General features: G+C 36.9%; 1 protein-coding gene across 5 annotated transcripts in view; it reads left to right on the top strand.

Annotated features, from left to right (window-relative positions):
• Window positions 1-16,090, top strand: part of SPATA6L (spermatogenesis associated 6 like) — a 72,205-nt gene that overhangs the window by 18,988 nt on the left and 37,127 nt on the right. For 2 of the 5 annotated variants that reach the window (XM_043487144.1, XM_043487143.1), the window contains 3 exons: window positions 65-202; window positions 4,610-4,658; window positions 8,292-8,333. In XM_043487144.1, the coding sequence (XP_043343079.1) occupies window positions 65-202; window positions 4,610-4,658; window positions 8,292-8,333 (229 nt within the window). Of the gene's footprint in view, window positions 1-64; window positions 203-4,609; window positions 4,659-8,291; window positions 8,334-9,340; window positions 9,435-16,090 lie in introns of those variants that run through there. The other 3 variants (XM_043487145.1, XM_043487146.1, XM_043487147.1) reach the window with 2 other exon arrangements.

Here is a 16,090-nt window from a genome sequence, read left to right as displayed (position 1 = left end):
GGAAAATAGAGCCTTTACAAAACAAAACAAAACAATCCCTTCTCTCTCTCTCTCTTTTTTAAAGATTTCTTGCCCAGGGGTGTTTCTTCCTGACAAGCATGATGTGTTCCTTGGAGTTTACCTCCTGAATCAGTACCTGGAAACAGACTGCTTTCCCTCTATGTTCCCTATTATGATTCAGCGAAGCATGAGGTTTGAGAAGGTGATCTTGACTTTCTCATTGCTAAATAGAGAAATTCAAATTCTGTTGTTTGAAGATCATTTACTGGTTCTTATAAAGAACACAGTTTTTATAAACTTATTTTGTGAATTTTGTTTTAAAAAATTACATGAAGGCACCTCAGCACAGTACAGAACCATAGTTGGAGGACTTGCTTTGAATCCCAGATCTGAGCCAAGTTCTGTCAAACTAGTGCTAAGTACCCTGGTGGTTGTTTTCTATTCTTGGAACTCCCATGGCATTTTCTAACTGGAGCAGAGAGCATTTTCTGAATGTCTTTGGAGATGTTAGGCAGCTGAGATACTTTCTTACAGAGATTATCAGTAAACTAGCAGACCTCAAAAACAAACTTTTTAGGCCCAGAAAAATACCCTGAACTAACCAAATTAGTTAAATCCTGTATCTGAAATCCTGTAACAAGACAAGAAAGCTGTTTACATTTTCTGAGTTTCCTTAGGTCATATCTGGTTTATTTAGCTACAGTGATAAAGACTAGATTCCATCCCAGTGAATGTCAAATATATAAACAACCAAATGTTACTAACCCTCTTCCCACTTTCATGAAATTTTAATTTTGTTACCATCCAGTCACTGACAATCTCAATAAGGTTTTTCTTTGGAATTTAGAGATTGAGTCGGTTTTAACCTTGATAAGTCTATGATTTTGTCCCAAACAGTATCACCGAGGTGCTTCTTTGGGGAAGAGTATGAGTTGGGAAGGCTCCAGGATAGGGCCTATCACTTTAAAAGGTCTGGTTGGTGGTGCCCACAAAATGACATGTATGTTTCAAACTGAGATTCGGAAATTGGGAATTCCCTGACAGTCCAGTGGTTTGGTTTCTACTGCAGGAGGCCCAAGTTCAATCCCTAGTCGGGGAACTAAGATCCCCCAAGTTGTGTGGCACAGCCAGAAAAACAACAACAACAGAGAAGATGACTATTGATGTTTTTGAAAGGTCTAGGGCTGTGTGTAACATTTTTATAAATCACAGTCTGTTAATTTAAATAGAGTCTTCCTAATTGGCTGGGTAAGAGAGGAATAAATGGATATTATCTTAGAATATACAGTCAGAACACAAAGGAATCTACTGCCATTTTGATATTGGTCATGGTAAAAAGTGGGTGGTGAAAATTCAGTGTATTTTTTTCCTCCAAGAATCTCCGTATTAGTTTTATCAACTTTAAATGTGCTTATTTAGAAGACTTTAAAAATATTTTTATAAGAAACTCAAGAATGTAAAATTGTAAAAGCTGTAAATCAATCTGTAAATGATCTTGGAGGTCATCCAGTCCCACCTCCCTGACTTGCAAAAGAGGAGAGTGAGTCTCAGAGTCACTATAGATGCCATTACTGATGTCACAAAGCTGTGTATTAGAGATTACTAGTCAAAAATATTATGGATCATTTTTCATTTTATAAGGTGCAATTACATAAGATACTTAATTTTTTTAAAAACTTTTTATTTTTATATTGGGGTATAGCCGATTAACAATATTGTGATAGTTTTAGATGAACAGTGAAGGGACTCAGCCCATGTACGTGTATCCATATTTCCCCAAACTGTCCTCGCATCCACCCATCCAGTCTGCCTCATAACATTGAGAAGAGTTCCATGTGCTATATAGTAAGTTATCCTTGTTGGTTATCCGTAAATGCTTTATTTTAAATTTTGAAAAATTGCCCCCTTGTGTGAGCTCTTTGGGTTCATATTCAGACTTTCTACTAGTTGACTCCCGCTTTCTTGTATCTGTTCCATTCTTTAGCTGCAAATACTTGCAGCGAGTAATGAAAACATTGGACCTTCTGAGTAATTCAGAATTCAGTGTTCTAGAGCAGCCAGGTAAATAAGAAATTATTCATAAAGAATATAAGAGCCATTGTGTTTAAGCAGCTCATGTTGATCATTTATTTCCCATAATCATCCTTGAAAAATTCTTAGACATAGATGAAGAGAAGGGATGAAATATTACTGAAACAATTTTGGAGAAAATCACAGCTCACCCACATTTACTTGTTATATCCAAGTCAGTGAGACAAAAATGGATTACAGGGGACAGCTTCTACTTTTGTCATTAAAGCAGACCTGGTTTTGGATCAAGAGCAGATTTTAATCATGCTTAAGGTTATGCATGGTTTAAAACAGAAATTTCATACCTGAAATCAAACTCTACTGAAAACTTTTTTTTTTAAACAAGATTCTAAAGTTCAGAAAGAGGGACATGGTATGCTTTTATTTCAGTCCTAGGCCCTTTTATATGAAGGACAGAATGAACATATTTGGCTATGTCTAGACAGGGATCTAGGTATCAGGTGGACCTTAGAAAGCATTACTACGAACAAAGCTAGTGGAGGTGATGGAATTCCAGTTGAGCTATTTCAAATCCTGAAAGACGATGCTGTGAAAGTGCTGTATTCAATATGCCAGCAAATTTGGAAAACTCAGCAGTGGCCACAGGACTGGAAAAGATCAGTTTTCATTCCAATCCCAAAGAAGGGCAATCCCAAAGAATGCTCAAACTACCTCACAATTGCACTCATCTCACATGCTAGTAAAGTAATGCTCAAAATTCTCCAAGCCAGGCTTCAGCAATACGTGAACCGTGAACTTCCAGATGTTCAAGCTGGTTTTAGAAAAGGCAGAGGAACCAGAGATCAAATTGCCAACATCCGCTGGATCATCAAACAAGCAAGAGTTCCAGAAAAATATCTATTTCTGCTTTGTTGACTATGCCAAAGCCTTTGACTGTGTGGATCACAATAAACTATGGAAAATTCTTCAAGAGATGGGAATATCAGACCACCTGACCCACCTCTTGAGAAACCTATATACAGGTCAGGAAGCAACAGTTAGAACTGGACATGGAACAACAGACTGGTTCCAAATAGGAAAAGGAGTGCGTCAAGGCAGTATCTTGTCACCCTGCTTATTTAACTTATATGCAGAGTACATCATGAGAAACGCTGGGCTGGAGGAAGCACAAGCTGGAATCAAGATTGCCGGGAGAAATATCAATAACCTCAGATATGCAGATGACATGACCCTTATGGCAGAAAGTGAAGAGGAACTGAAAAACCTCTTGATGAAAGTGAAAGAGGAGAGTGAAAAGGTTGGCTTAAAGCTCAACATTCAGAAAACGAAGATCATGCCATCCGGTCCCATCACTTCATGGGAAATAGATGGGGAAACAGTGGAAACAGTGGCTGACTTTATTTTTTGGGGCTCCAAAATCACTGCAGATGGTGATTGCAGCCATGAAATTAACAGACGCTTACTACTTGGAAGGAAAGTTATGACCAACCTAGACAGCATATTAAAAAGCAGAGACATTACTTTGCCAACAAAGGTCCATCTAGTCAAGACTATGGTTTTTCCAGTGGTCATGTATGGATGTGAGAGTTGGACTGTAAAGAAAGCTGAGTGCCAAAGAATTGATGCTTTTGAACCGTGGTGTTAGAGAAGACTCTTGAGAGTCCCTTGGACTGCAAGGACATCCAACCAGTCCATCCTAAAGGAGATCAGTCCTGGGTGTTCTTTGGAAGGACTGATGCTGAAGCTGAAACTCCAATACTTTGGCCACCTCATGTGAAGAGTTGACTCATTGGAAAAGACCCTGATGCTGGGAGGGATTGGGGGCAGGAGGAGAAGGGGACGACAGAGGATGAGATGGCTGGATGGCATCACCAACTCGATGGACATGAGTTTGAGTAAACTCCGGGAGTTGGTGATGGACAGGGAGGCCTGGCATGCTGCGGTTCATGAGGTTGCAAAGAGCTGGACACGACTGAGCAACTGAACTCAACTGAACCTGGGATAGGTATCACAGTGTTTTTCTTGTGCTTCATGATATACCTAAAACTCATGAGGCTCTCTCTCTTTTGTTATTTTTGGATTCTGTGGGAGTCTAGCTATGAGTACTTAGCTTTTCTTTTGTGTTACACATAGGATTTTTATTTATGTTCCTTTTTAGCACAACCAGTTGTTTGGGAAGAGAAGTCATTCATTCAGTTAAAATATAGTGAGTATCTGTTGTATTCAGGATGTTTTTCTAGGTACTCAAACAAGACTGTTCGAGGTTGATATCAGATGTGCTTTTAGGAACAGACTGTGGAGCCAGGTCAAGTGGATGACATTTTGAACATCTGGTAGTTTCAGCCAACTCAAATTTTCCTTGTTCTTTGTATTGTGTTAATTCTTATTCATTTCCTCTGTAGTCACTTGTTGAACTTTTAACCACATAGCTGTTAAAGGCTATACTTTTGAATCCTAAAATGTCATATGGCTGGATTTGACATGTGTTAATAATTTGGAAGAAAATGATATAAATTTTATATAAGTATATATTAATAAAACTTGGAAGATTTATTTTCCCCATTTTTTTCCCCTATAGGTATTTGAAAATGCAATAGATCCTGGAGCTGTAGCAGACATTTTAGAAAGTAGGTATTCCTCTCTGCACCCCCTGCCCCAAAAGAAAGAGAGACTATTGTGTATATGTAATTCATAGATATAAAATTCTGCTGTATTCTAAGTTATGATACTTCCATATTTAACCCATATTTATGTTCGCTATAGTCTGTAAAATTTGAATCATGTTAATTGAATTGCAAACCACTTTCTAGATATGGATGGAATTTACTAGATGGTATGATTCTGTTTTTTATTTTATTGCAATTAAATGATTTTTATATCTTAACAGAGTTATGTAACCATCTCCATAATCAATTTTACAACATTTTCATCACCACAGAAAGAAGCCATATACCCATTCTTCCTCATCCCTTCCAGCCCTAGGCAATTACTAATAAACTATATGCCTCTATAGATTTGCTTATTCTGGATATTTTTCATATAAATGGAATTATATAATATGTGGTTATTTGTAACTGGCTTCTTTAACTTAACATAACATTTCTAAGATTCTTCCTGCTACAACATGTGTCAATATTTGACTTCTTTTTATATCTTCATGGATCAGGGATCAAACATGTGTCTCCTGCATTGGCAGGTGGATTCTTTGCCACTGTGCCGCCAGGGAAGCACTAACTCAAAGAACTTTGGTTTTTTCTAAGAGTTTTATCATTTTAGCTCTTACATTTAGCTCTTACATTTACAATCAAATGAGTTGATTTTTGTAAATGGCAAGAGGTAAGGGTCCAACTTCAGTCTTTCCTATCTGGATATCCAGTTGTCTTCACACTATTATTACGAAGAGTAGTTTTTCCCCTTTGAATAGTCTTGACACTCTTGTTGAAAATCAACTGACTATAAGTGTGAGGGTTTTTTTGGAGGGTCTCAATTCTATTTCATTGATTCATGTGTCTGTCATTATGCTGATGCCACACTATTTTGTTTATAATAGCTTTATGGTTAGTTTTAAAACAAGGAAATTCTTTTTCAAGATTGTTTTTCCTATTTGGGTTCCCTTAGTTTGCCATATGAACTTAAGGATCAGCTTGTCAGTTTGCAAAGAAGCCAACTAGGAAGTTGATAGGCATTGATAGACTGCATTGAGCCTGTAGATCATCTTGGAGAATATTGGCATCTTAACAATATTAAGTCTTCCAATTCATGGCATGGCTTGTGGTGATAATTAATTGAATGTAAGGAATTTAGAAATTGAGATAGATGAAGTGCAACACATTACCTTCGGGGTGATGGTTGGAAAGAATATAATCCTCCCTCCTGTTTGGAAAACTTAAAATTATGGGCTGTCTTGGCTTTTAATTTTCTTGGCATTTAAAATTTTGTTTTTACATATTCATGTTTTTCATAAGTCTGCAAAGGAAGAATTTTACTTTTATTGTATGTATTTTTTAGCTTTTTTGAGATGTAACTGACATACAACGTTATGTAAGTTTAAGGTGTGCAACATATGAATTTGATACTCAGGTATTTTGCAAAATGATTACTACAGTAGTATTAGCTTATACCTCTATCACATCACATAATTACCATTTTTTTTGTGGTGAGAACATTTAAGATGTACTGTCAGTAACTTTCAGGTATATAATATAGTATCATTAACTATAATCACCATTATTTTCTATATTAAAATGTTTCACTTCCAATATTTTGTGGGAATTATTTTTACTGATTTTTATTGTTATACCATTTGTATTTTAAATTACTATTAATATTTGAATTCTATTCTTATCCTTATAGACCTTTTCTTTATAAGACATATTCTTGTTGGTGTTGTTCAGTTGCCAAGTTTTGTCCGACTCTTTGCAACCCAATGGACCAGAGCACGCCAGGCCTCCCTGTCCGTCACTGGAGTTTGCTGAAGTTCATGTTCATTGAATTGGTGATGCCATCCAACCATCTCATCCTCTGTTGCCCTCTTCTCCTTCTGCCTTCAATCTTTCTCAGCATCAGGGTCTTTTCCAATGAGTCAGCTGTTGGCATCAGGTGGCCAAAGTATTGGAGCTTCAGCATCAATCCTTCCACTGAGTATTTAGGGTTGATTTCTTTTAGGATTGACTGGTTTGATCTCCTTGCAGTCCAAGGGACTCTCAGGAGTCTTCTCCAGCACCACAATTTGAAAGCATCAGTTCTTTGGTGCTCTACCTTCTTTATGGTCCACTTCTCACATCTGTACATGACTACTGGAAAGACCATAACTTGGCTATATGGACCTTTGTTAGCAAAATGATATCTTTGCTTTTAATATACTATCTAGGTTTGTCATAGTTTTTCTTCCAAGAACCAAGTGTCTTCCAATTTCATGGCTGTAGTCAACATCTGCAGTGATTTTGGGCCCAAGAAGAGGAAATCTCTCACTGCTTCCACCTTTTCCTGTTCTATTTGCCATGAAGCAATAGGACTGGATGCCATGGTCTTAGTTTTTTTAATATTGAATTTTAAGCCAGCCTTTTCACACTCCTCTTTCACCATCAAGAGGCTCTTTAGTTCCTCTTCAGTTTATGCCATTTGAAGTGGTATCATCTGCGTATCTGAGGTTGTTGGTATTTTTCTCGGCAGTCTTGATTCCAGCCTGTAACTCATCCAGCCTGGCATTTTGCGTGATGTGCTCTGCATATAAGTTAAATAAACAGGGTGGCAATAATAAACAGCCTTTTCGTACTCCTTTCTCAATTTTGAACCAGTCAGTTGTTCCGTATAAGGTTCTAACTGTTGCTTCTTGACCTGCATACAGGTTTCTGAGGAGACAGTAAGATGGTCTGGTATTCCCATCTCTTCAAGAGTTTTCCACAGTTTGTTATGGTTCACACAGTCACAGGCTTTAGCGTAGTCAGTGAAACAGCAGTAGTTGTTTTTCTGGAATTCCCTTGCTTTCTCTATGATCCAGCGAATGTTGGCAATTTAATTTCTGGTTCCTCTGCCTTTTCTAAACACAGCTTGTACATCTGGAAGTTCTCAATTCAAGTACAGCTGAACCTAGCTTGAAGGATTTTGAGCATAACCTTACTAGCACGGGAAGTGAGCACAATTGTCCAGTAGTTTGAATATTCTTTAGTACTGCCCTTCTTGGGAATTGGGGTGAAGGCTGACCTTTTCCAGTCCTGTGGCCACTCCTGAATTTTCCAAATTTGCTAACATATTGAGTATAGACACTATTTCTGAATATATTTTGAACTTAGGAAAGATAAAAAACTGTTGTTTTATGTCTAATTTATATAGTCATATCTTTTAAGCAAGGTAAGTTTTTATAGGTTAATGGATGACAATTGTATTTTGAATTTTTAAAATGAAAAGTATATTGTTATTTTGGTGATTTATGAATACATTTTTGAGAGAGAAAATACCACATTTTGTCAATACTTTTCAGGGGACAAAATCTATCTTTATAACTCAGTTATTCTCACCACATGTCCCAATATGTTGGGTCTAGAAATACCTGGTTCATTAGTGGTATGCCACTTATTATTATTTTATAATATTTATTAATTTTATTATATATTATTATATTTATATTATATTGTATTAAATACATAAATATAAATTTATAAATATAATATAAATGGGGTGTTACGGCAGTTTTACACTTAGTGATTAATGAAAACTCTGACAATATTCTGAAGTATTAAAATCTAATTTTTTCTTTTTAGGCTTTCTAACCAGATTTGAGTTAATACAGCTAGTGCCTCCAGGTAATGTGCCAGTAAATGAATTTCTAAATTAGTTTTGTTGTTGTTTTTGTTGTTGAGTCGCTAAGTCATGTCCGACTTTTGCGACCCCATGGATTGTAGCACACCAGGCTCCTCTCTCCTCCACTGTCTTCCAGAGGTTGCTCAAATTCATACCCATTGAATTGGTGATGCTATCTAACAATTTTAAAAGCATTTTGGCATGACACAATTGTGACTCGCATTTAAAAGTTGTGCTTTCTGTAACACATGCTTCCCCTCCCCAACTGGTCTATTGAATTTTTCCCACTTTCAGAAGAGTAACTTTATGGCTTTGATAAAGTAGTAAGCATAACTTGAACAGGTTCTTTGACTTTCTACTTTTTCAAGATTTTATGTAGTAATCATCAAGTAATTTTTTTAGTTCTGACTCAGCTTTTTTCAAGTGTTTGCTTTTGATGGTGTTGTAATTTGTGGAGTGTGTGTGTGTGTGTGTGTGTGTGTGTGTGTGTGAGTTTAGCCAGAAGCCATCTTCTCTGTTGATTAGAACAGGATTGACAAATGACAGCCCCCAGGCCAAATCCAGCTGTGGTCTGTTTTTGTATGACCCATGAGGTAATAAGATTGGCTTCCACATTTTAAAGAACTGAGATTTACTCATATACTATAAAATTCACCATTTTCAAGTATACAATTCAGTTGTTTTTAGTATGTTCACAAGATTGTGTAGCCATCACCACTTATCTAGTTTTAGAATTTTTATTCCCTCCAAAGAAACCCTGTGCTCATTAGCACTCACTCTTCATTCTTTCTCCCTCCCAACCCCTGGCCACCACTAATCTAATTTCTGTCTCTAGTTGATTTGCTCATACTGGACTTTTCATGTAAATGGAATTAGGCAATTTGTGCCCTTTATGTCTGACTTCTTTCAGTTAGCAAAATGTTTTCAAAGTTCATCCTTGTTGTAGCATATTATCAGTACTTCATTCCTCTTTATGACTAATGATCTTTTATATGAATATGCCATATTTTGTTTATCCACTCATCAATTGATGGACCTTAGGGTTGTTTCCACTGTTTGGATATTATGAGTAGCACTTCTGTGAACATTCCTGTACAAGTTGTGTAAGTATGTGTTTTTGGTTCTCATATTCGGTTATATACTTAGGAGTGGAATTGATAGATCATATGGTAATTCCATGTTTAGCTTTCTAAGGAACTACCAAACAAACTGTCTGTGGTTTTTACATTTTTAAATGGTTGGAAAAAATTTTTTTTAAAGAAAGAGATTTATTGATCAATGGAAATTATATGAAATTCGAATTTCATGATCTGTGATGTTTTTATCCACACTCATTCATAGAAGTGTTTATGGCTGCTTTTGTGTTACGGTGAGAGTTGACTAGTTGTGACTATATGGCTTTCAAAGCTTAAAACGCTTTACTTTCTGGCCTTTTGCAGAAAAAGTTTGTGACCTCTGTGCAGGAATCATGGGACTTGAGGAGGAAAACATTCTGTAATGCCTTTGTTTTGTGTTATGCAAGAGACCTGAGCCAGTGAGAGCAAGCAGTAACTTCCACCTGGTGACACCAGTTCTCAGAGTTTCTCAATGTGGCTGATTATCTGGTGATTTTAAAGTCTCTGTGTGTGAGAAAGAGAGAGAGAGAAAGAGAGAGGATACCTAAAGCTCAGAAACATCTCACATACTCTTCTGATCTTTGCTACCATACATTTTACCTTTTCCCTTCCCAACTTCACAGTTTTGACTTGTAAAAAGCACTCCCAAATTATGAAGAAACTTTTATTTATATTTTGGTGATACTTGGTGGTCATGTTTCTTGATACTTTTCTGTGGTTAGAAGAACATATGGATATGGATTTTTTAAGTAAATAAGGTCATATATATTGTCTTTTACTAGCTTCCCCAATTATATGCCACTGTTATATTGTAATTTTTTTAAACTAATTTTTAATTATTTATTTATTTTGTTTGTGACTGTGCTGGGTCTTGGAGAAGGAAATGGCAGCCCACTCCAGTGTTCTTGCCTGGAGAATCCCAGGGACAGGGGAGCCTGGTGGGCTGCTGTCTATGGCATCGCACAGAGTTGGACACAACTGAAGTGACTTAGCAGCAGCAGCAGTGCTGGGCCTTTGAAGCTGTGTGGCCTTTCTCTAATTGTGGCAAGCAGTGGCTGCTCTTCATTGCAGTGTGTGGGCTTCTCATTGTGCGGACTTCTCTTGCTGCTGAGCTCAGGCTCTAGTGTGGCCAGGCTTCAGTAGTTGCAGCACATGGTCTTAGGAGTTGCGGCTCCCGGGCTCTAGAGCACAGGCTCAATAGCTGTGGTGCGTGGGCTTAGTTGCTCCCATGGCATGTGGAATCTTCCCAGATTAGGGATCAGACCCATGTTTCCTGCACTGGCAGGCAGATTCTTTACCGTTGAATCTTACCAGGGAAGTCCTTTATATTGTAGTTTTTAAAAACATAGGCCAAAAAGCATTATTTTTTATATCATAAAATAATTTCATGAATTTACTTGTATTTTTATAGGTCTGTAAGAAGTATGTAAATAATATTTTTTGTTTTACTTTTTCACTCTAAATTGTTATGTATAGGTAACTTATTTGTCATTTTCAATAGCTATGTATTTTCCATAGCGTTACTATGAACCTTAAATTCATATTGTTGAACATTAGGATTTCTTTGTCTTTCTTTGTCTTTATATTTACAACAATTATTTTTTCTCTTAATATATTTGTAAAGGATAGAATTGCTAGATTGAACCATATCTTATAAACTGGGAGTAAACTGATCCCCGGCAAGTTTCCATTATTTTTACTGCATTTAACATTATATAGTGTACTTGCTCCCCATACCCTGGCTAATGCTGGATGCTATCATTTGGATTTTTTTGTGTTTAAAAAGTGTGTAATAATTTCTTTAAAATATATTTTACTGTATTTTTGGTCCCTTCTTTTTAGATGTGATTTGTGACAAACTTAACATTTTAAATTCTTAAAAGTTTCCACTTTCCTATATTATAATTTGTTTTCTTTCCTTCTGTATAACATGATGGTCAGTGTCCTTTGATTACCTGTGGAGCGATGTCTGGATATTAGCATTGCATTTTGGTGTAAATTCCTGATATTTTCACCAAAGTTTTAAATCCGTTATGTTTGCATTACTTTAATATTTCATTGTGTGAAATTTTCTTTTTCTTAAGAAAGCATGGGAGAAGGTGGTGAGCCTGGCAGATACCTCAGCTAAAACAGAGGTGGCTGTGGAGGCTTTTCTGAAGACTGTGGCCCTGCTCACTGTGGTGGTTTGGAGCAGATCAAGGGCCCCAGTAGAGTGGACCCAAAGCCTGTCGTTCTTTCTTCCTGTTGGTTTATTGGCCAAGGCAGGTCCTAAAAACAGACAAGAACCCTAAGATCTCAGTGGGTCTGGGGATGGACACTCTTATATATGTCTGTGGTTTCTTAGGTAGGCAGAACAGAGGGAAGAAAGTGACAAGCTAAAATAAGGGCATTGAGTTTTTAATTTGACCCAGTTTTATGTTCAAACATCTATCATAAGTGGCAAGTTATATTTTAGTTTGCTAATGAAATAGAAGCAGGACCAGGTCTTATTTAATTTTTTGTGAGTTAAAAAAGTTACCCAATAGCTAAATATTCTTACGGTAAAAATTTTAACTAACTAAGTAAAGGGCCATATTCATCAACAACCTCTGACAATAATTGCTATTAACAATTTGTTGTGTATCTTTTTTATGCCTTTTTATAATACATTTAATATATATAAAATGTATTTAGTATATTCAATGAGTCCTAAAATATATAGATATATGCACAAACACACACTCACATATAAGTACATAAATATTAAATATATCTAATATTTAATATATGTACATATATATATAGGTTGAATATGTATTTCCTGAAACTTCAGATATATTTTTGACTGCCATTTGTTTTTCACTTGACTAGAAATCCATCTGTGAGAATGTTGCAAGAATAGTTCAAAACTGTAATAACTGGAGAGTGTTGAAACTGAATGCATGGTTATAGATTATAACTTAGAAATTAATCAGATATAAAAGGTACAAAGTGAAGGCTTTATTACACTTGTCTTCTTTTTCTTTATTATCCTTCCATTTCAGATTGTAATTTTAGTTGGATTAAACTTGAATCGTTCAATAGAATTAATTTTGTTCAGCTTCAAATATTTATAGATTGATCCATTAGTTTGTGCAACATCTGTTTATTGGAGGTATACTCAGAAAATGCCCTACCCTGTGCCACTTCTTGGTATTATGCTGGTGGCACCAGGCATAGAGTGGTGACATGAGCCCTCTAGATCTGCTGGTTCTTGATACTAGATAATTAAGTAAAAATGATTTGGTTAAAGTCTCAAGTGGACTGTGCTGTGGAGTCATATGGGCCACATTTAGGTTCTCAGGGATCAATTCTTCATTGGCTGAATTGTTACCTTTTAATTTTGTTGTCAGTATTACTGTGTCTGATATTTTTTCATAGCACTAAGACATATTCTGACCATTAAGTTTGTGAGATAAGTACCTCAGATTTGCATAGGATTGTATTGCTAAAGAATGGAGAAATCTAGTAATTTGGCTTAGAAGCAATAAAAACTCCTGGGTCTTCAGTTTACAAAGATGGGAAAAAGCAAATAGACACAGGGGGGCAGCATAATCCTGTTTGACATTGAGCTTGGTGCTTTCTTTTATTGACCTATTAAATAAAAACTTCTACTTTCAGATAAGTCATGTATATTCTGTCCAGTTTTTAACATACTCTTTTAATGGGCATCCGTTCCCTGAATCAGAGCCTGATTTTATACTTTGGAGTAATGTTTACTAGGCATCAGCAAGGAAAGAACTCCTGCCTCAGATGATCTGTTGTTTTGTTTTTTTAAGAATTTATTTATTTATATTTATTTTTCTTTGGTCTTCGTTGTGTTGCATGGGCTTCTCGTTGCGGTGGTTTCTCTTGCTGCAGAGCACTGGCTCTGGGCACGTGGGTTTCAGTAGCTGCAGCACACAGGCGGGCTAAGTAGTTGTGGTGCACAGGCTTAGTTGCTCCACAGCATTTGGAATCTTCCTGGACCAGGGATTGAACCTGTGTCTCCTGTTTTGGAAGGTGGCTTCTCATCCAGTGTGCCACCAGGGAAGTCCAGTGATCTGGTTGTGAATTCTTACTTTGCCACATGGCATTAGAACAAGTGTCTTCAACTCTCAGAGCCTCAATTACCTATAAAGAGGTAATCAAATGAGACTCCATACTGGGAAACAAGCTGTCAATTCTGATGTGCTCTATAAATGTTAGCTATGTCTAGAACTAGTATTGTTATTAAAGTCATTATTCCTCTTGAAGTCTCATTTGTTTCATTTTCTGGGGAAATCTTTCTCATTGATGGCATTGATGACTTCCCTATCTGTGCCATTAGATTATTAAGAACACTGAGCTCTTTTGGACATTTCACTTGGCCTATGAGAGTTGCTCAGCCTGTACATATGTCTATTTATTACTTGTAACCTTGGCTCTTGCTGTAACATCCCCTTGGTGTTCTGACATTTTCACTCTGGGTGGCAGTTTGGATCTTTAGAAGATGAGCAAACCAGAGAGACAGAATTGAAAAGCTTTACCGCCTTCTGTTTCTCTAACCCTATTTCAGTCTCACTTCTTCTTTTTTTTTTTTTTCAGTTTCTTTTAATTTCTGTGATTCCAAAGATAGCAGAACTCACTTTCAACCCTTGGACCTCCCATTTTTATTTTAATTCCTGCTAAATGTAGGAATAATAAGCAGTAGCTTTCACTTTGGATGCAGTGATAAGAACTAGCCAAAAACATAACAAAAGAAAAAAGGAAAAGCCCATGATAGAGCATCATACCATGCATCCACATGTTCTCGGTAGGAACATATGGCTGAAAACACACAATGTTCATGGAGGCCAGTAGTGCTGGGAACACTGCTGGGCTGGTATCACAGAGCATTTGTGATCATGGGAGGTAAAGCCGGTCATTGTGCTCTGTGCTTCACATGTTTGTCATTTGTCCTCACAGTAGACCTAAGGGACAAGTGCTATTATGAATTCTGCATTTCCCTGAAGAGGAAAAGGAATTTAAGAAATATACAAGATTTGCTCAAAGTCACATAGCTGGTAATTGGTGAAACAACGGTTTGAACCAGCTTTCTATGAACCTAGAGTAGTTTTTTACCACTGTGGTCTGGGCTTCAGTAAAAAGTTGTGTTTTGTTGCTAATAATGGGTGAAGAAATTGTTATTTCACTTCCCATTTTCAGGTGGCACTTTTGGGCCCTGATATGAGGAAGTCTATTTCTGGCTAACAAAGGTAGGAGGTCATACCTATCACAGAAAGTGTTTTAAAAGGAGCATTGATAAAACAAGGCCTGGATGAAACTAGTGAATGAAGTAGAAGATTGATTTTAGAATTCCACCCACTTTCCCGCCTCTCTCCCTATCTTTCTCTGAATCATCATTTTATTTATTTTGGCCGAGTTGCATGGCATGTAGAATGTGGGATCTTAGTTCTCTGACCAGGGATTGAACCCGTGCCCCCCCTGCAGTGGAAATGCTGAGTCCTAACCACTGGACTGCCACAGAATTTCCTTTATCATCATTTTAAATTGTATGCTTATTTGAATAATTGTTTAATAATTACAGACTGTAAACGTCAGGAGGATAGGTCTTGTATCCATCTTGTTCAGTAGCATCCGTCTAATGTCTAGAACTCCTGGCACATAGTATGTTCTCAATGCATATTTCTTGAATATATGAATGAAAAGAAATTATTAAAAAAGTGAATGAATGATAAGATTGGCAAAGATTTTAGAGAACATTTAGTCTGTGCCCCCCTCTTTTTTTTTTTTTTTACAGTTGTGGAAACTCATTCTTACAGAGGGTAACTAGTACCTACTGAGTGGTTAATGTATTAATCATTATGTTCATTCATTCAAGAAGCAGTTATAAAATAGTACTCACTATGCTCAGGCACTGTTTCACAGGTTTGGGAAAGGGTTGCTGCACTTTACCACTCCTTTCTTTCTTTTTGTAAATTTTATTTTTAATTGGAGGATAATTGCTTTACAGTGTTGTATTGGTTTCTGATGTACAACAACATGAATCAGCTAAGAGTATATATATATCCCCACCCTCTTGAACCTCCCTCCCACCCTACCCCTCATCCCACTCATCTAGGTTTCCACTCATTTCTGGACATTTTGATTAAATTTTAATAGGTCTGTCTTGAATGATATCTCAAGGGACCTATGAAAGATGCTGACAGTATGATTCCTTTTCAGGCAAGATTGTCTTGGCTGAGCCCTGTACTAGTAACTGACCTAAGCGCACACCTTTCTAGGGACAATCTTGGCAGGAATTTAATGATGAATGGAACAGTTACTGCTTTCATGGAGCATTCATGGTAGCAGATAATGAATGAATACCTGAACAAAAATAGCAGTTAGTGATAACTATTAGGTTGAAAGTAATATAGGGGGATATGGTAGGGAGTGACAGGCTCCTGTAGGTTGGGTTGCTCCCTTTCTAATGAGGTGACATTTAAACCAAGATCTGTCATTCATTGATAAACCTAGACAGTGTGTTGAAAAGTAGAGACATTACTCTGCCAACAGAAGTCCATATAGTCAAGGCTATGGTCTTCCCAGTGGTCAAATGAGAGCTGGACCATAAAGAAGGCAGAGTGCCGAAGAATTGATGCCTTCAAACTGTGGTGCTGTAA

This window comes from Cervus canadensis, chromosome 14, assembly GCF_019320065.1.
Source record: "Cervus canadensis isolate Bull #8, Minnesota chromosome 14, ASM1932006v1, whole genome shotgun sequence".
Lineage (NCBI taxonomy): Eukaryota > Metazoa > Chordata > Mammalia > Artiodactyla > Cervidae > Cervus > Cervus canadensis.
The sequence above is the reverse complement of the archived record's forward strand: the minus strand, read 5'-3'. Positions and strand labels throughout refer to the sequence as shown.